The following is a 15297-nucleotide window of genomic DNA, read 5'->3' on the forward strand; positions in this document are numbered from 1 at the left end:
CAAAGCTCGAATCATTTCAAATTGGTTTCTTGAAAATGACAATGAGTTCACTGTACTAAACTGGCCCCCATAGTCACCAGATCTCAACCCAATAGAGCATCTTTGGGATGTGGTGGAACGGGAGCTTCGTGCCCTGGATGTGCATCCCACAAATCTCCATCAACTACAAGATGCTATCCTATCAATATGGGCCAACATTTCTAAAGAATGCTTTCAGCACCTTGTTGAATCAATGCCAATAGAATTAAGGCAGTTCTGAAGGCGAAAGGGGGTCAAACACAGTATTAGTATGGTGTTCCTAATAATCCTTTAGGTGAGTGTATATATAATCGCTTTTTTCCCAAAACCTTCAGCAAACCTCGTCCAGCTCTGCTGAAACCATCAAAACATTCAAGAAGCAGCACTTCTGCAAGCACTTATCAATGAATGCACAAACTCCTGTTTATGTACCTGACATGTAAACTGAATATTGTTGAAAGCTGGGTCAGATATTAATGAGCTGAAGGGAATGTAGAAGGGCAGAGGAGGGAAACATCAGAGCTTAACCGTATCAATCCTGTGTGCTGTAAAAGAGTTAAAGGGCTGATGTATAATTATGGTGTTTTATGAAGCCTACCTACTTTTTAGAGCTATATATGCTTACGAATTCAAGATATCATTCAGATTTACTGCAAGAAACTAGACTTCTAGCCGTTCTATGGATTAGCTTCAGTCAGATTGATGCGTGTCAAGCTTCGTTTGCTTCAACTGGAGCTCAAGCGACCCTTTTCATTTTGTTTTTCCATTTAACAACGTACTGTAAGATAAACGAGAGAGTGCTTCTCCTTTTTGATGTTAATTTGTCCTTTGAAAAATAAAAGCCTTAGAAATAAAACCCAAGGAATTGCAGCCTTATTCAGATTTTCAATTCATTTGTCCACTCAAGCAAATATAATGACTCGGTTCATTTTCCCTCAGAACAGATACAAACTTATTAAAGTCATACAAAAGTGACCTATTTTCCTAATATGTGCTTTAGTGGTTGGGAAAATAGTTTACCATGAAACTATGAATATTGCCAATTGTACAGCAATGTTTTATTCTCAGTCTATATAATCAGATCTCTGCACATTTTTTCTGATCATTTCGACTCATTCATCAGTGCGTAAAAATGAATGTGAAACATTTCATAATGTGTTTGGCGTGTGTGACGCTAGTGGAGTGTGTTGCGTTAGTGGAGTGTGTGGCATGTGTTGCGGTTTTGGCGTGTGGTGTATGTGGCGTTATGGGCGTGTGTGATGTTTGTGGCGTTAGTGGAGTGTGTAATATGTGTGGCATTAGTGGCGTGTGATGTTTGTGGCGTGTGTGGCGTTAGTGGAGTGTGTAGCATGTGTGGCGTTAGTTGCGTGTGTGACCTTTGTGGCATTAGTGGCGTTTGTGGTGTTAGTGGAGTGAATGGCGTTAGTGGCGTGTGTGGCCTTAGTGGCATGTTTTGCGTGTGGGGTGTTAGTGGCGTGTGTGCCGTCTGTGGCGTGTGTGCCGTGTGTGGTGTTAGTGGCGTGTGTGGTGTTAATGGCATTTGTGGCGTGTTTTGTGTGCATGGTGTTAGTGGCGTGTGTGGTGTTAGTGGCGTGTGTGGTGTTAGTGGCGTGTGTGGCGTTAGTGGCGTGTGTGGTGTTAGTGGCGTGTGTGGCGTTAGTGGCGTGTGTGGCGTTAGTGGCGTGTGTGATGTTAGTGGCGTGTGTGCCGTCTGTGGTGTTAGTGGCGTGTGTGCCGTGTGTGGTGTTAGTGGCGTCTGTGGCGTATGTGGTATTAGTGGCATGTGTGGTGTTTGTGGTGTTAGTGGCGTGTGCGGCGTTAGTGGCGTGTGTGGCGTTAGTGGCGTGTGTGCCGTTAGTGGCGTGTGTGGTGTTAGTGGCGTCTGTGGCGTGTGTGGTGTTAGTGGCGTGTGTGGCGTGTGTGGTGTTAGTGGCGTGTGTGCCGTCTGTGCCATCTGTGGCGTGTGTGGCGTTAGTGGCGTGTGCGGCGTGTGTGGCGTGTGCGGCGTGTGTGGAGTGTGTGGCGTTAGTGGCGTGTGTGGCGTTAGTGGCGTGTGCGGTGTTAGTGGCGTCTGTGGCGTATGTGGTGTTAGTGGCGTGTGTGGAGTGTGTGGCGTTAGTGGCGTGTGTGGCGTTAGTGGCGTGTGCGGCGTTAGTGGCGTGTGTGGCGTTAGTGGCGTGTGTGGCGTTAGTGGCGTGTGTGGCGTTAGTGGCGTGTGTGGCGTGTGTGGCGTTAGTGGCGTATGTGGTGTTAGTGGCGTGTGTGGCGTTAGTGGCGTGTGTGGCGTTAGTGGCGTGTGTGGTGATAGTGGCGTGTGTGGCGTGTGTGCGTGTGTGGCGTGTGTGGCGTTAGTGACGTTTGTGCCGTGTGTGGTGTTAGTGGCGTCTGTGGCGTATGTGGTGTTAGTGGCATGTGTGCCGTCTGTGGCGTGTGTGGTGTTAGGGGCGTGTGTGGTGTTAGTGGCGTGTGTGCTGTTAGTGGCGTCTGTGGTGTTAGTGGCGTGTGTGCCGTCTGTGCCATCTGTGGCGTGTGTGGCGTGTGCGGCGTTAGTGGCGTGTGTGGCGTTAGTGGCGTGTGTGGCGTTAGTGGCGTGTGTGGTGTTAGTGGCGTGTGTGGTGTTAGTGGCGTGTGTGGCGTATGTGGTGTTAGTGGCGTGTGTGGAGTGTGTGGCGTTAGTGGCGTGTGCGGTGTTAGTGGTGTTAGTGGCGTGTGTGGCGTTAGTGGCGTGTGTGGTGTTAGTGGCGTTAGTGGCGTATGTGGTGTTAGTGGCGTGTGTGGAGTGTGTGGCGTTAGTGGCGTGTGTGGCGTTAGTGGCGTGTGCGGTGTTAGTGGCGTCTGTGGCGTGTGTGGTGTTAGTGGCGTGTGCGGTGTTAGTGGCGTCTGTGGCGTTAGTGGCGTTAGTGGCGTGTGTGGCGTTAGTGGCGTGTGCGGCGTTAGTGGCGTGTGCGGCGTTAGTGGCGTGTGCGGCGTTAGTGGCGTGTGCGGCGTTAGTGGCGTGTGCGGTGTTAGTGGCGTGTGTGGCGTTAGTGGCGTGTGTGTGGCGTCTGTGGCGTGTGTGGCATTTGTGGCGTGTGTGCCGTCTGTGGCGTGTGTGGTGTCAGTGGCGTTGGTGGCGTGTGTGGTGTTAGTGGCGTGTGTGGCGTGTGTGGTGTTAGTGGCGTTAGTGGCGTGTGTGGCGTTAGTGGTGTGTGTGGCGTTAGTGGCGTGTGTGGTGTTAGTGGCGTGTGTGGCGTGTTTGGCTGTAGCAATGTTCAGGGAAGAAGGAGACAGGAACCGGCGAACAATCAAATAAACTTTATTTAAAATAAAATAAACAGACCAAAATACCGCCAGCAGCCCCTCGCGGACGACTGCTGGCTAAAGTAAAATACAAATACAAAAACACAACTAAAATACAGGCCTGTTCCTCTCTCGATCATCAACGTCGTCGCTCCTCCTTTATGCTTCCGCTCCTCCGTAAGAGACGCGAGACCAGTGTGCTTCACAGGTGTTGCTCACCACCGGCCTCGCGCCGTTCTCTCACGTCGTGGCATTAGTGGCGTGTGTTGCATTAGTGGCGTGTGGCATTAGTGGCATGTGTGGCGTGTGTGGCATTAGTGGCGTTAGTGGCCTGTGGAGTGTGAGGCATTAGTGGCGTGTGTCGCGTTAGCGGCGTGTGTGGCATTAGTGGCGTTAGTGGCCTGTGGAGTGTGAGGCATTAGTGGCGTGTGTGGCGTTAGCGGCGTGTGTGGCATTAGTGGCGTTAGTGGCCTGTGGAGTGTGAGGCATTAGTTGCGTGTGTGACGTTAGTTGCATGTGTGGCATTATCGGCGAGTGTGGCATTAGTGGCGTGTGTGGCATTAGCGGCGTGTGTGACGTTAGTTGCATGTGTGGCATTAGTGGCGTGTGTGGCATTAGTGGCGTGTGTGGCATTAGTGGCGAGTGTGGCATTAGTGGCGTGTGTGATGTTAGTTGCATGTGTGGCATTAGTGGCGTGTGTGGCATTAGTGGCGTGTGTGGCATTAGTGGCGAGTGTGGCATTAGTGGCGTGTGTGGCATTAGTGGCTGGTGTGACGTTAGTTGCATGTGTGGCATTAGTGGCGTGTGTGGCATTAGTGGCGTGTGTGACGTTAGTGGCATGGGTGGCATTAGTGGTGTGTGTGGCATTAGTGGCGTGTGTGGCATTAGTGGCGTGTGTGACATTAGTTGCATGTGTGGCATTAGTGGCGTGTGTGGCATTAGTGGCGTGTGTGGCATTAGTGGCGAGTGTGGCATTAGTGGCGTGTGTGGCATTAGTGGCGTGTGTGACGTTAGTTGCATGTGTGGCATTAGTGGCGTGTGTGGCATTAGTGGCGTGTGTGGCATTAGTGGCGAGTGTGGCATTAGTGGCGAGTGTGGCATTAGTGGCGAGTGTGGCATTAGTGGCGAGTGTGGCATTAGTGGCGTGTGTGGCATTAGTGGCGTGTGTGACGTTAGTTGCGTGGGTGGCATTAGTGGCGTGTGTGGCATTAGTGGCGTGTTTGGCATTAGTGGCGTGTGTGACGTTAGTTGCATGTGTGGCGTTAGTGGCGTGTGTGGCATTAGTGGCGAGTGTGGGATTAGTGGCGTGTGTGGCATTAGTGGCGTGTGTGACGTTAGTTGCATGTGTGGCATTAGTGGCGTGTGTGGCATTAGTGGCGTGTGTGGCATTAGTGGCGTGTGTGGCATTAGTGGCGTGTGTGACGTTAGTTGCATGGGTGGCATTAGTGGCGAGTGTGGCATTAGTGGCGTGTGTGGCATTAGTGGCGAGTGTGGCATTAGTGGCGTGTGTGGCATTAGTGGCGTGTGTGACGTTAGGTGCATGTGTGGCGTTAGTGGCGTGTGTGGCATTAGTGGCGTGTGTCGCATTAGTGGCGTGTGTCGCATTAGTGGCGTGTGTCGCATTAGTGGCGTGTGTCGCATTAGTGGCGTGTGTCGCATTAGTGGCGTGTGTCCCATTAGTGGCGTGTGTCACATTAGTGGCGTGTGTGACGTTAGTTGCATGTGTGGCATTAGTGGCGTGTGTGGCATTAGTGGCGTGTGTGGCATTAGTGGCGTGTGTGACGTTAGTTGCATGTGTGGCATTAGTGGCGTGTGTGGCGTTAGTGGCGTGTGTGGCATTAGTGGCGTGTGTGACGTTAGTTGCATGTGTGGCATTAGTGGCATGTGTGGCATTAGTGGCGTGTGTGGCATTAGTGGCGTGTGTGGCATTAGTGGCGTGTGTGGCATTAGTGGCGAGTGTGGCATTAGTGGCGTGTGTGACGTTAGTTGCATGTGTGGCATTAGTGACGTGTGTGACGTTAGTGGCGTGTGTGGCATTAGTGGCGTGTGTGGCATTAGTGGCGTGTGTGGCATTAGTGGCTGGTGTGACGTTAGTTGCATGTGTGGCATTAGTGGCGTGAGACACATTAGTGGCGTGTGTGACGTTAGTTGCATGGGTGGCATTAGTGGCGAGTGTGGCATTAGTGGCGAGTGTGGCATTAGTGGCGTGTGTGGCATGTGTGGCATTAGTGGCGTGTGTGGCGTGTGTGGCATTAGTGGCGTGTGTGACGTTAGTTGCGTGTGTGGCATTAGTGGCGTGTGTGGCATTAGTGGCGTGTGTGGCATTAGTGGTGTGTGGCATTAGTGGCGTGTGTGGCGTTAGTGGAGTGTCTGGCATTAGTGGCGTTAATGGCGTGTGTGGCATTAGTGGCGTGTGGAGTGTGAGGCATTAGTGGCGTGTGTGGCGTTAGTGGAGTGTCTGGCATTAGTGGCGTGTGGCGTGTGGAGTGTGAGGCATTAGTGGCGTGTGTGACGTTAGTTGCATGTGTGGCGTTAGTTGCATGTGTGGCGTTAGTGGCGTGTGGAGTGTGAGGCATTAGTGGCGTGTGGCGTGTGTGGCGTTAGTGACGTGTGTGACGTTAGTTGCATGTGTGGCATTAGTGGCGTGTGTGGCATTAGTGGCGTGTGTGGCATTAGTGGCGTGTGTGGCATTAGTGGCGTGTGTGGCATTAGTGGCTGGTGTGACGTTAGTTGCATGTGTGGCATTAGTGGCGTGTGTGGCATTGGTGGCGTGTGTGATGTTAGTTGCATGTGTGGCATTAGTGGCGTGTGTGGCATTAGTGGCGTGTGTGGCATTAGTTGCATGTGTGACGTTAGTGGCGTGTGGAGTGTGAGGCATTAGTGGCGTGTGTGACGTTAGTTGCATGTGTGACGTTAGTTGCATGTGTGGCGTTAGTGGCGTGTGGAGTGTGAGGCATTAGTGGCGTGTGGCGTTAGTGGCGTGTGTGGCGTTAGTGACGTGTGTGACGTTAGTTGCATGTGTGGCATTAGTGGCGTGTGTGGCATTAGTGGCGTGTGTGGCATTAGTGGCTGGTGTGACGTTAGTTGCATGTGTGGCATTGGTGGCGTGTGTGGCATTAGTGGCGTGTGTGGCATTAGTGGCGTGTGTGGCATTAGTTGCATGTGTGACGTTAGTTGCATGTGTGGCATTAGTGGCATTAGTGGCGTGTGTGGCATTAGTGGCGAGTGTGGCATTGGTGGCGTGTGTGGCATTGGTGGCTGGTGTGACGTGAGTTGCATGTGTGGCATTAGTGGCGTGTGGCATTAGTGGCATGTGTGGCATTAGTGACGTGTGTGACGTTAGTTGCATGTGTGGCATTAGTGGCGTGTGTGGCATTAGTGGCGTGTGTGGCATTAGTGGCGTGTGTGGCATTGGTGGCGTGTGTGGCATTAGTGGCTGGTGTGACGTTAGTTGCATGTGTGGCATTAGTGGCGTGTGTGGCATTAGTGGCGTGTGTGGCATTAGTGGCGTGTGTCGCATTAGTGGCGTGTGTGACGTTAGTTGCGTGTGTGGCATTAGTGGCGTGTGTGGCATTAGTGGCGTGTGTCGCATTAGTGGCGTGTGTGACGTTAGTTGCATGTGTGGCATTAGTGGCGTGTGTGACGTTAGTTGCGTGTGTGGCATTAGTGGCGTGTGTGGCATTAGTGGCGTGTGTGGCATTAGTGGCGTGTGTGGCATTTGTGGCGTGTGTGGCATTAGTGGCGTGTGTGGCATTAGTGGCGTGTGTGGCATTAGTGGCGTGTGTGGCATTAGTGGCGTGTGTGGCATTAGTGGCGTGTGAGGCATTAGTGGTGTGTGGCATTAGTGGCGTGTGTGGCGTTAGTAGCGTGTGGAGTGTGAGGCATTAGTGGCGTGTGTGGCATTAGTGGCGTGTGTGGCATTAGTGGCTGGTGTGACGTTAGTTGCATGTGTGGCATTAGTGGGGTGTGTGGCATTAGTGGCGTGTGTGACGTTAGTGGCGAGTGTGGCATTAGTGGCGAGTGTGGCATTAGTGGCGAGTGTGGCGTTAGTTGCATGTGTGGCATTAGTGGCGTGTGTGGCATTAGTGGCGTGTGTGGCATTAGTGGCGTGTGTGACGTTAGTTGCGTGTGTGGCATTAGTGGCGTGTGTGGCATTAGTGGCGTGTGAGGCATTAGTGGCGTGTGTGGCGTTAGTGGCGTGTGGAGTGTGAGGCATTAGTGGCGTGTGTGGCGTTAGTGGAGTGCGTGGCATTAGTGGCGTGTGTGGCATTAGTGGCGTGTGTGGCATTAGTGGCGTGTGTGGCATTAGTGGCGTGTGTGGCGTTAGTGGCGTGTGGAGTGTGAGGCATTAGTGGAGTGTGTGGCATTAGTGGCGTGTGTGGCGTTAGTGGCGTGTGGAGTGTGAGGCATTAGTGGCGTGTGTGGCGTTAGTGGAGTGTCTGGCATTAGTGGCGTTAGTGGCGTGTGAGGCATTAGTGGCGTGTGTGACGTTAGTTGCATGTGTGGCATTAGTGGCGAGTGTGGCATTAGTGGCGTGTGGCATTAGTGGCGTGTGTGACGTTAGTGGCCTGTGGAGTGTGAGGCATTAGTGGCGTGTGTGACGTTAGTTGCATGTGTGGCATTAGTGGCGTGTGGAGTTTGAGGCATTAGTGGCGTGTGTGGCATTAGTGGCGTGTGTGGCATTAGTGGCGTGTGTGACGTTAGTTGCATGTGTGGCATTAGTGGCGAGTGTGGCATTAGTGGCGTGTGGCATTAGTGGCGTGTGTGGCGTTAGTGGCCTGTGGAGTGTGAGGCATTAGTGGCGTGTGGGACGTTAGTTGCATGTGTGGCATTAGTGGCGAGTGTGGCATTAGTGGCGTGTGTGACGTTAGTTGCATGTGTGGCATTAGTGGCGTGTGGAGTTTGAGGCATTAGTGGCGTGTGTGGCATTAGTGGCACTTGTGGCATTAGTGGCGTTAGTGGCGTGTGTGGCATTAGTGGCGTGTGGAGTTTGAGGCATTAGTGGCGTGTGTGGCATTAGTGGCACGTGTGGCATTAGTGGCGTATGTGGCGTGTGTGGCATTAGTGGCGCGTGTGGCGTTAGTGGCGTTAGTGGCGCGTGTGGCATTAGTGGCGTGTGTGGCATTAGTGGCGTGTGGCGTATGTTGGCTCGGATCTCCTCACACACCAGAATGACTCATTTGCAGTTTTCTGCTGTTTTGGCTCAGAGATGAGGAAATAAATCAAGTGTGTGTTGAAGTGCCAACCTTGGCTCTAAGCAGGAGCCGACTCGTAATATCTGCCTTTACCAACACTAATGGAGAGGGAGGATTCGGGAGCTGCGTTTACAAACCGGGTTTGGCTCAGAAAAAGGGCAAATTGTGAGATGAGGGACATATTTTGTAGCAGCATCATATGCATCATAATGGCGTGGCGTGTGTGGCATATTCACTCATACTGATCCAAGATGGCGGACTGAGTTGCAGACGTGTTTGTTATCGTTCTGTGTGACTATCCTGTATACATTGTTACTCACCTCTCGCCTCATGTGACGGTCAACAGTATTATTGTTATGAGCCGATCTGTACTTTGACCCAAGTGAGTGTTCTGCGACTTAGAGTGGGTCCTATTTACGACTTATCTGCTAGCCGCACTTCATGAGCTGGGGTCCTCCACATCATCTGCTGTTTCACCGGACTGATAGACTGTTGTTCTCAACTCTGCAATAACCTTGTTCCATTCTGCGAACACTGGACTGCTCTTAACATCGCTGGAGCTAACGGCTGTTGCATTGGAGCTAGCTTGTCTTCCGGTTGGCTGGGGCCTTTGTTTACGTAGCGGTGTGTTGTGTTGCACACCGCTATCTGGGTCCCCAGTCTATAGTACAAGTCGGTTCTGCTCCACTTCATCCCTGCCTCATACTGTCTGTGCTCTGTTGTGTGATCCATTCATTTTACGGTCCTTTCACCCACAGCCATCGGGGCTTATATTGGATTTCACGATTGTTGTCTTCAACTTTGCACTAACTCTGTTCTCATCTGTGAACACTGGGCTGCCCCTGTCGTCGTTCGAGTTATCGGCCTCTGACAGTGGTCAGTACGGGCGAGCACCGGAGCTTGTTTGCTTCCTGGCTGGCTGGGACATTTTGTTTATGTAGCATCCATCAGGACTAAGGCAGCCAGCATCGCTCTATACAGCTTACTGGGTACTAATTCTACAGCACGAGACGGTTCTTCTCACCTCTTCTGCATCTCTTCTCTGCTTCAGACTGACTGCATTCCGTTACGTGATCTGTTCACGATACGGTCACTTCATCCATAGCCACCAAGGCCTTCATTGGATTATATGGTACTTCTCTGCATGTCCGACTTCTCCTTTTTCTATAGTGTTAACTGATGTTGTGTAGTGTCATGTATCACTGAATTGAAACGTGTATTTTTCTGTTATTATTTTATCCATTTTAATATTCTATCTTAGCACTTTGTGATTTTTATATTAATACTATTTTATTATAGTGGTGGATATTCACTAACTTCATCCATTTTTGTATTTTAGCTTTTGGTCTTTGGCAATTAATTATTCTCTATTTTCATTAAGTACTTCTTAGTATTTTTCTGTTTATATTGTGTTTCAACCTTTTAGTATTGTGTTTATATTTAACAATATGAGCCGTCTATATTTAGCTTGTATTGTTTTGTTAAATTGTAATTTTTTAAGCTCAGCTCAATATATCTCATTTAACCCTTTCACTCCTCCCCCCACTTTTTCAACAACCCGGACTGATCCACCTATTTTTAGAGATGACACTTCTTTCTTCATCACCCAATGGTTAGGCCTACCTCCTCAGCATATTCGATTTATGATTACACTCTCCACCCATAGTGCCCTTAATATACTATATTCTACTAAGCTATTTACCTTGCCTATTTATGATTTTTGTCCTGTCGTAGTTTCCGAATATGACATCACTCAGGCTTGTTCCAAAACGAAATTATTATTAGTGAACCACATAGCACTCAAAAACAGCACAAAAAAGTTGTTTAGGTAGTCAGCTCGGGAGATTTAGATGCTGTCAATCAGTGACTGATGCCTTAGACAAGAGTTTGTTGAAGATATGTGACCCTGGACCACACAACCAGTCACAAGTCACACCGGTATATTTGTGGCAACAATATATTGGTCAAAATTATTGATTTTTCTTTTATGCCAAAAATGATTAGGATATTAAGTAAAGATCATGTTCCATGAAGATGTTTTGTAAATTTCCTACCGTAAACATATAAATATATTATTTTTGTGAGTGAATGCAGCACAATCGCGAACATAAATGGACAACTTTAAAGCCGATTTTCTCAATGTTTAGATTTTTTTGCACCCTCAGATTTTCAAATAGTTGTATCAGTCAAATATTGTTTTATACTAACAAACTATACATCAATGGAAAGCTTATTTATTTAGCTTTCAGATGATGTATAAATCTCAATTTAAACCCTTGTGACTGTTTTGTGGTCCAGGGTCACATATGCTGATTTTTGCTCAGTTGATGTATGAAACCATCAGGTGTTGAGATTGTTTGGCATGAGCTGAGTCCTCACCTGGTGTGCTGACCGGCTGTCTGGTGAAGGACACGTTAAACGCCGGATCTTCGCTGAGCGGAGACGGATACATCCGCCGACGAACAAAGAATCCCGCGCCGCAGCAGAAGAGCACGCCCGTCATCAGCAGCAGCCTATCAGAGATGAGAACAACACAATCTGCCAATCACAGTCCTCATCAAGCAAACATGTGAAAAACTGCTTTCAAAATCAACAATAATTAGCTTTATGTTGCATCAGACAGCTGGAAGCTTGTTTCCGCCACAAAATAAATGTAATTACAACTTTTTATCTCACAATTCTAACCTTTTTTTATATAAAGTCGCAATTGCGTGTTATAAAGTCAGAATCACTAGTTATAAAGTCAGAATTGCGTGATATAAAGTCAGAATCACTAGTTATAAAGTCAGAATTGCGTGATATAAAGTCAGAATTGCGTGATATAAAGTCAGAATTGCGAGATATAAAGTCAGAATTGCGAGATATAAAGTCAGAATTGCGAGATATAAAGTCAGAATTGCGAGTTATAAAGTCAGAATTGCGTGTTATAAAGTCAGAATTGCGTGATATAAAGTCAGAATTGCGAGTTATAAAGTCAGAATTGCGAGATATAAAGTCAGAATTGCGAGATATAAAGTCAGAATTGCGAGATATAAAGTCAGAATTGCGAGATATAAAGTCAGAATTGCGTGATATAAAGTCAGAATTGCGTGATATAAAGTCAGAATTGCGTGTTATAAAGTCAGAATTGCGTGATATAAAGTCAGAATTGCGTGATATAAAGTCAGAATTGCGTGATATAAAGTCAGAATTGCGTGATATAAAGTCAGAATTGCGTGTTATAAAGTCAGAATTGCGTGTTATAAAGTCAGAATTGCGTGATATAAAGTCAGAATTGCGAGATATAAAGTCAGAATTGCGAGTTATAAAGTCAGAATTGCGAGATATAAAGTCAGAATTGCGAGTTATAAAGTCAGAATTGCGTGTTATAAAGTCAGAATTGCGTGATATAAAGTCAGAATTGCGAGATATAAAGTCAGAATTGCGAGTTATAAAGTCAGAATTGCGAGATATAAAGTCAGAATTGCGAGATATAAAGTCAGAATTGCGTGATATAAAGTCAGAATTGCGTGATATAAAGTCAGAATTGCGTGTTATAAAGTCAGAATTGCGTGATATAAAGTCAGAATTGCGTGATATAAAGTCAGAATTGCGTGATATAAAGTCAGAATTGCGTGTTATAAAGTCAGAATTGCGTGTTATAAAGTCAGAATTGCGTGATATAAAGTCAGAATTGCGTGATATAAAGTCAGAATTGCGTGATATAAAGTCAGAATTGCGTGATATAAAGTCACAATTGCGTGTTATAAAGTCACAATTGCGTTTTATAAAGTCACAATTGCGTGTTATAAAGTCAGAATTGCGTGTTATAAAGTCAGAATTGCGTGATATAAAGTCAGAATTGCGTGATATAAAGTCAGAATTGCGTGATATAAAGTCAGAATTGCGTGATATAAAGTCAGAATTGCGTGTTATAAAGTCAGAATTGTGTGTTATAAAGTCAGAATTGCGTGATATAAAGTCAGAATTGCGTGATATAAAGTCACAATTGCGTGTTATAAAGTCACAATTGCGTGTTACAAAGTCACAATTGCGTGTTATAAAGTCAGAATTGCGTGTTATAAAGTCAGAATTGCGTGATATAAAGTCAGAATTGCGTGTTATAAAGTCAGAATTGCGTGTTATAAAGTCAGAATTGCGTGATATTAAGTGAAGCGCACAATTATCTTTTTTAACGTTTTATTCTGTGGCGGAAACAAGCTTCCATAGACAACTGATAAATGGCAGATATTAAAGTTCGATACAGTTTTCTAAATACACATTTTCTTTCTACTTCAAAATGTCACATTTAATTCAATGTGTAACTTGTCATTTCTTTGTAATTATTTGTTACATTTACTAACAATTAACCAACTAAAGTTTTTCAGACTTTTATACCGGTGTACAGGCTTCAGAATTAAGGTTTTCTATGGAAGTTTGTTTCCGCCAAAGAATTTTTTTTTTATTCTAACTTTTTTCCCCACAATATTGTGAGATATAAACTTTCAATTGTGAGTTATAAAGTCCAAATTATGATATAAACTCGCAACTGTAAGAATAAATGTCATAATTGTGAAATAAATTAAGACTAATTACCTTTTTTATTTTTTATTCTCCAAAGAACATTTGATCAGTTCTTAAAAGGTTTTTTTTTCTTAGTGTGAAGGAAGTTGTAATACTCTGAAGAATCTATGGAACGATTCCCTGGATGTTAAAGGTTCTTCATGGAACCACGATGCCGATATAGAACCTTTCTTTTTAAGAGTGAAATGCTACACAATTTAAACTGTAGAAAAGCAGAATAAAAGGGCGTTCTCACCAGAAGTACCAGAGCCTCTGTATGGAAATAGCCCGAACGCAACAGCGAGTCCCACAGCAGTCTTCATACGAGCGGCATCTGTGGACCAGAGCATACACACGTCACAAACACATCATTTCACTTCATTGTGATCTTCCTCATGGAAAACATGAACAATGATGAACAAAGCAGAGGGAAACTGGAATGAAAATGCCTCCACTGATACACAAATACTAATATTTCACAAGATGAACCATCAAAGGTCATCAAATGTGCTTGTAGGATCTTATTTAATGATGGAAGCATTAGTGTAAAGTTTCTCTTTCCACATCATCTCCTGCTGTATACACACATGATGTGCAACTGTAAATAGTTCAATATCCTGATTGACATAATTCTCCTTTATTAAAAGCATGGATATGCACTGGGAAGTGAAGGAACGACAGATGAAGAGACTCGTTTTCCTCACAGCAGGAACTTTACAAGTGTTGAACAGGGATTTTCATTTTGTAAAAAATGAGTTTATGTTTTGCTGAGATACTGTCCAATAAACCATGATTTATCTACTACAGGGATATAAACACCTCAGTTGAAATGGATCAAATAAAATACCAAATACTGTGTGGAAAAAGATTATTTAAATGTTGTGTTTGAGAAGGGTTCTCGCGAGCGAACTGTGGGAACTGTTCCTGATATAGCAACGAGTAGGGATGGACAATATGACCAAAATCTTATATCATTTTCACAGTAACAATATTTATCAGGTTTTTTGTTTTTGTTTTTCCTGGAAAGGTTGTTACGATATCAAGTGATACCAGTGAAATTACACTATTCTCAATACCAGTTTTAATAGCACAGCAAAAACTACTACTAGGCTAACTAATGCAAGTAAACCATTCTCAAGCAGTTATTGAAGACAGGTAAACAGTTATTACTTAAATAATAACAAATGACAAGCAATAGGACAAATAAATACAATAGAACAAAGATTCAAATTAAATTAAAGCTGCAAGCAGCATTTATCGGTGTTCAGGCAGTTAAGCTCAAAAGCATCAAAAGACATTAAGTTTCATGTAGCAAGCATTTAACCACTGACATCATAGATGGAATAGACCTTGTTTTAGCATGATTTACCATGATATACCAAATTTTAGTGTGATTTTTCATGATTTACCATGTTCCAGTATGATTTACCATAGTTTACCATTATATACCAAGTTCTAGTATGATTCACCATGATTTACCCTGCTCTAGCATGGTTTACCACAATTGAACACATTCTAGTATGATTTAATATGATTTTAACATGATTTACCATGTTATAGGAAGATTTACCATGATATACCACATTCTAGAATGATTTATGATGGTTTTGAACATTATGATATGAACATTATATGATCGTAGATGGAAAAGACCATTTAAAGCTAATACAGGCAATTTACCATAGGAAATACATGGTTTAGAAGCTTCTTAACAGTTATAGCGCCACCTATGGCCCAATCTCCATGATACTTTGCATGCTTCTTCACCATGTTATGACACATACGCTCACCTATTTTTTTGAAGTTCTGATTTTTTATTTATGATTTATAGGCTTTTGAGTGTATTTTGCCACGCCCCTTTTCTAAATGACCCTGTTACAGCCACCCAATTGCAAAATTTCAACTTTTTTTCGATAATTATTGATCTAGAGAGTCCAGAGAATAGGCCTAGACTGGTTTGGTTCCGATCGGGCGAAAAAACAGGGACTAGTTCGCAAAAATAGGTTTTGGACAAAATCCGACATAACTTTTTTTTGTTGCTTAAATCGAAATTGGAGATATACATCTTGTCCATCTTGAGCCAAGGATCACAGTGGTGTAAAAAGCTTGAGGCTAGGACCAGGCTAGGTCTATGAGTTATGAGCAATTTAGTACTTTTGGTTGCTGTAGCGCCACCTATGGGCCAATCGGGGTCATACTCTGATAGGTTCTCCCCAAAAGTGTGGCCTACCATCTGGCCGAGTTTAAGTCTCTAGGCATTAAG

At 45.6% G+C, this 15297-nt stretch overlaps 1 protein-coding gene across 1 annotated transcript in view; it reads right to left on the reverse strand.

Annotated features, from left to right (window-relative positions):
• The window catches only part of LOC143749444 (WW domain binding protein VOPP1-like), a 45510-nt gene that overhangs the window by 8985 nt on the left and 21228 nt on the right, over positions 1-15297 (reverse strand). The window contains exons 3-4 of the mRNA XM_077241940.1: positions 13291-13368; positions 10872-11005 (exon numbers count right to left, since the gene is read on the reverse strand). Of these exons, the coding sequence (XP_077098055.1) occupies positions 10872-11005; positions 13291-13368 (212 nt within the window). The remainder of the gene's footprint in view (positions 1-10871; positions 11006-13290; positions 13369-15297) is intronic.

This window comes from Siphateles boraxobius, unplaced genomic scaffold (assembly GCF_051911475.1).
Source record: "Siphateles boraxobius isolate OS27281-9 unplaced genomic scaffold, OSU_SipBor_1 248, whole genome shotgun sequence".
Classification (NCBI taxonomy): Eukaryota; Metazoa; Chordata; class Actinopteri; order Cypriniformes; family Leuciscidae; genus Siphateles; species Siphateles boraxobius.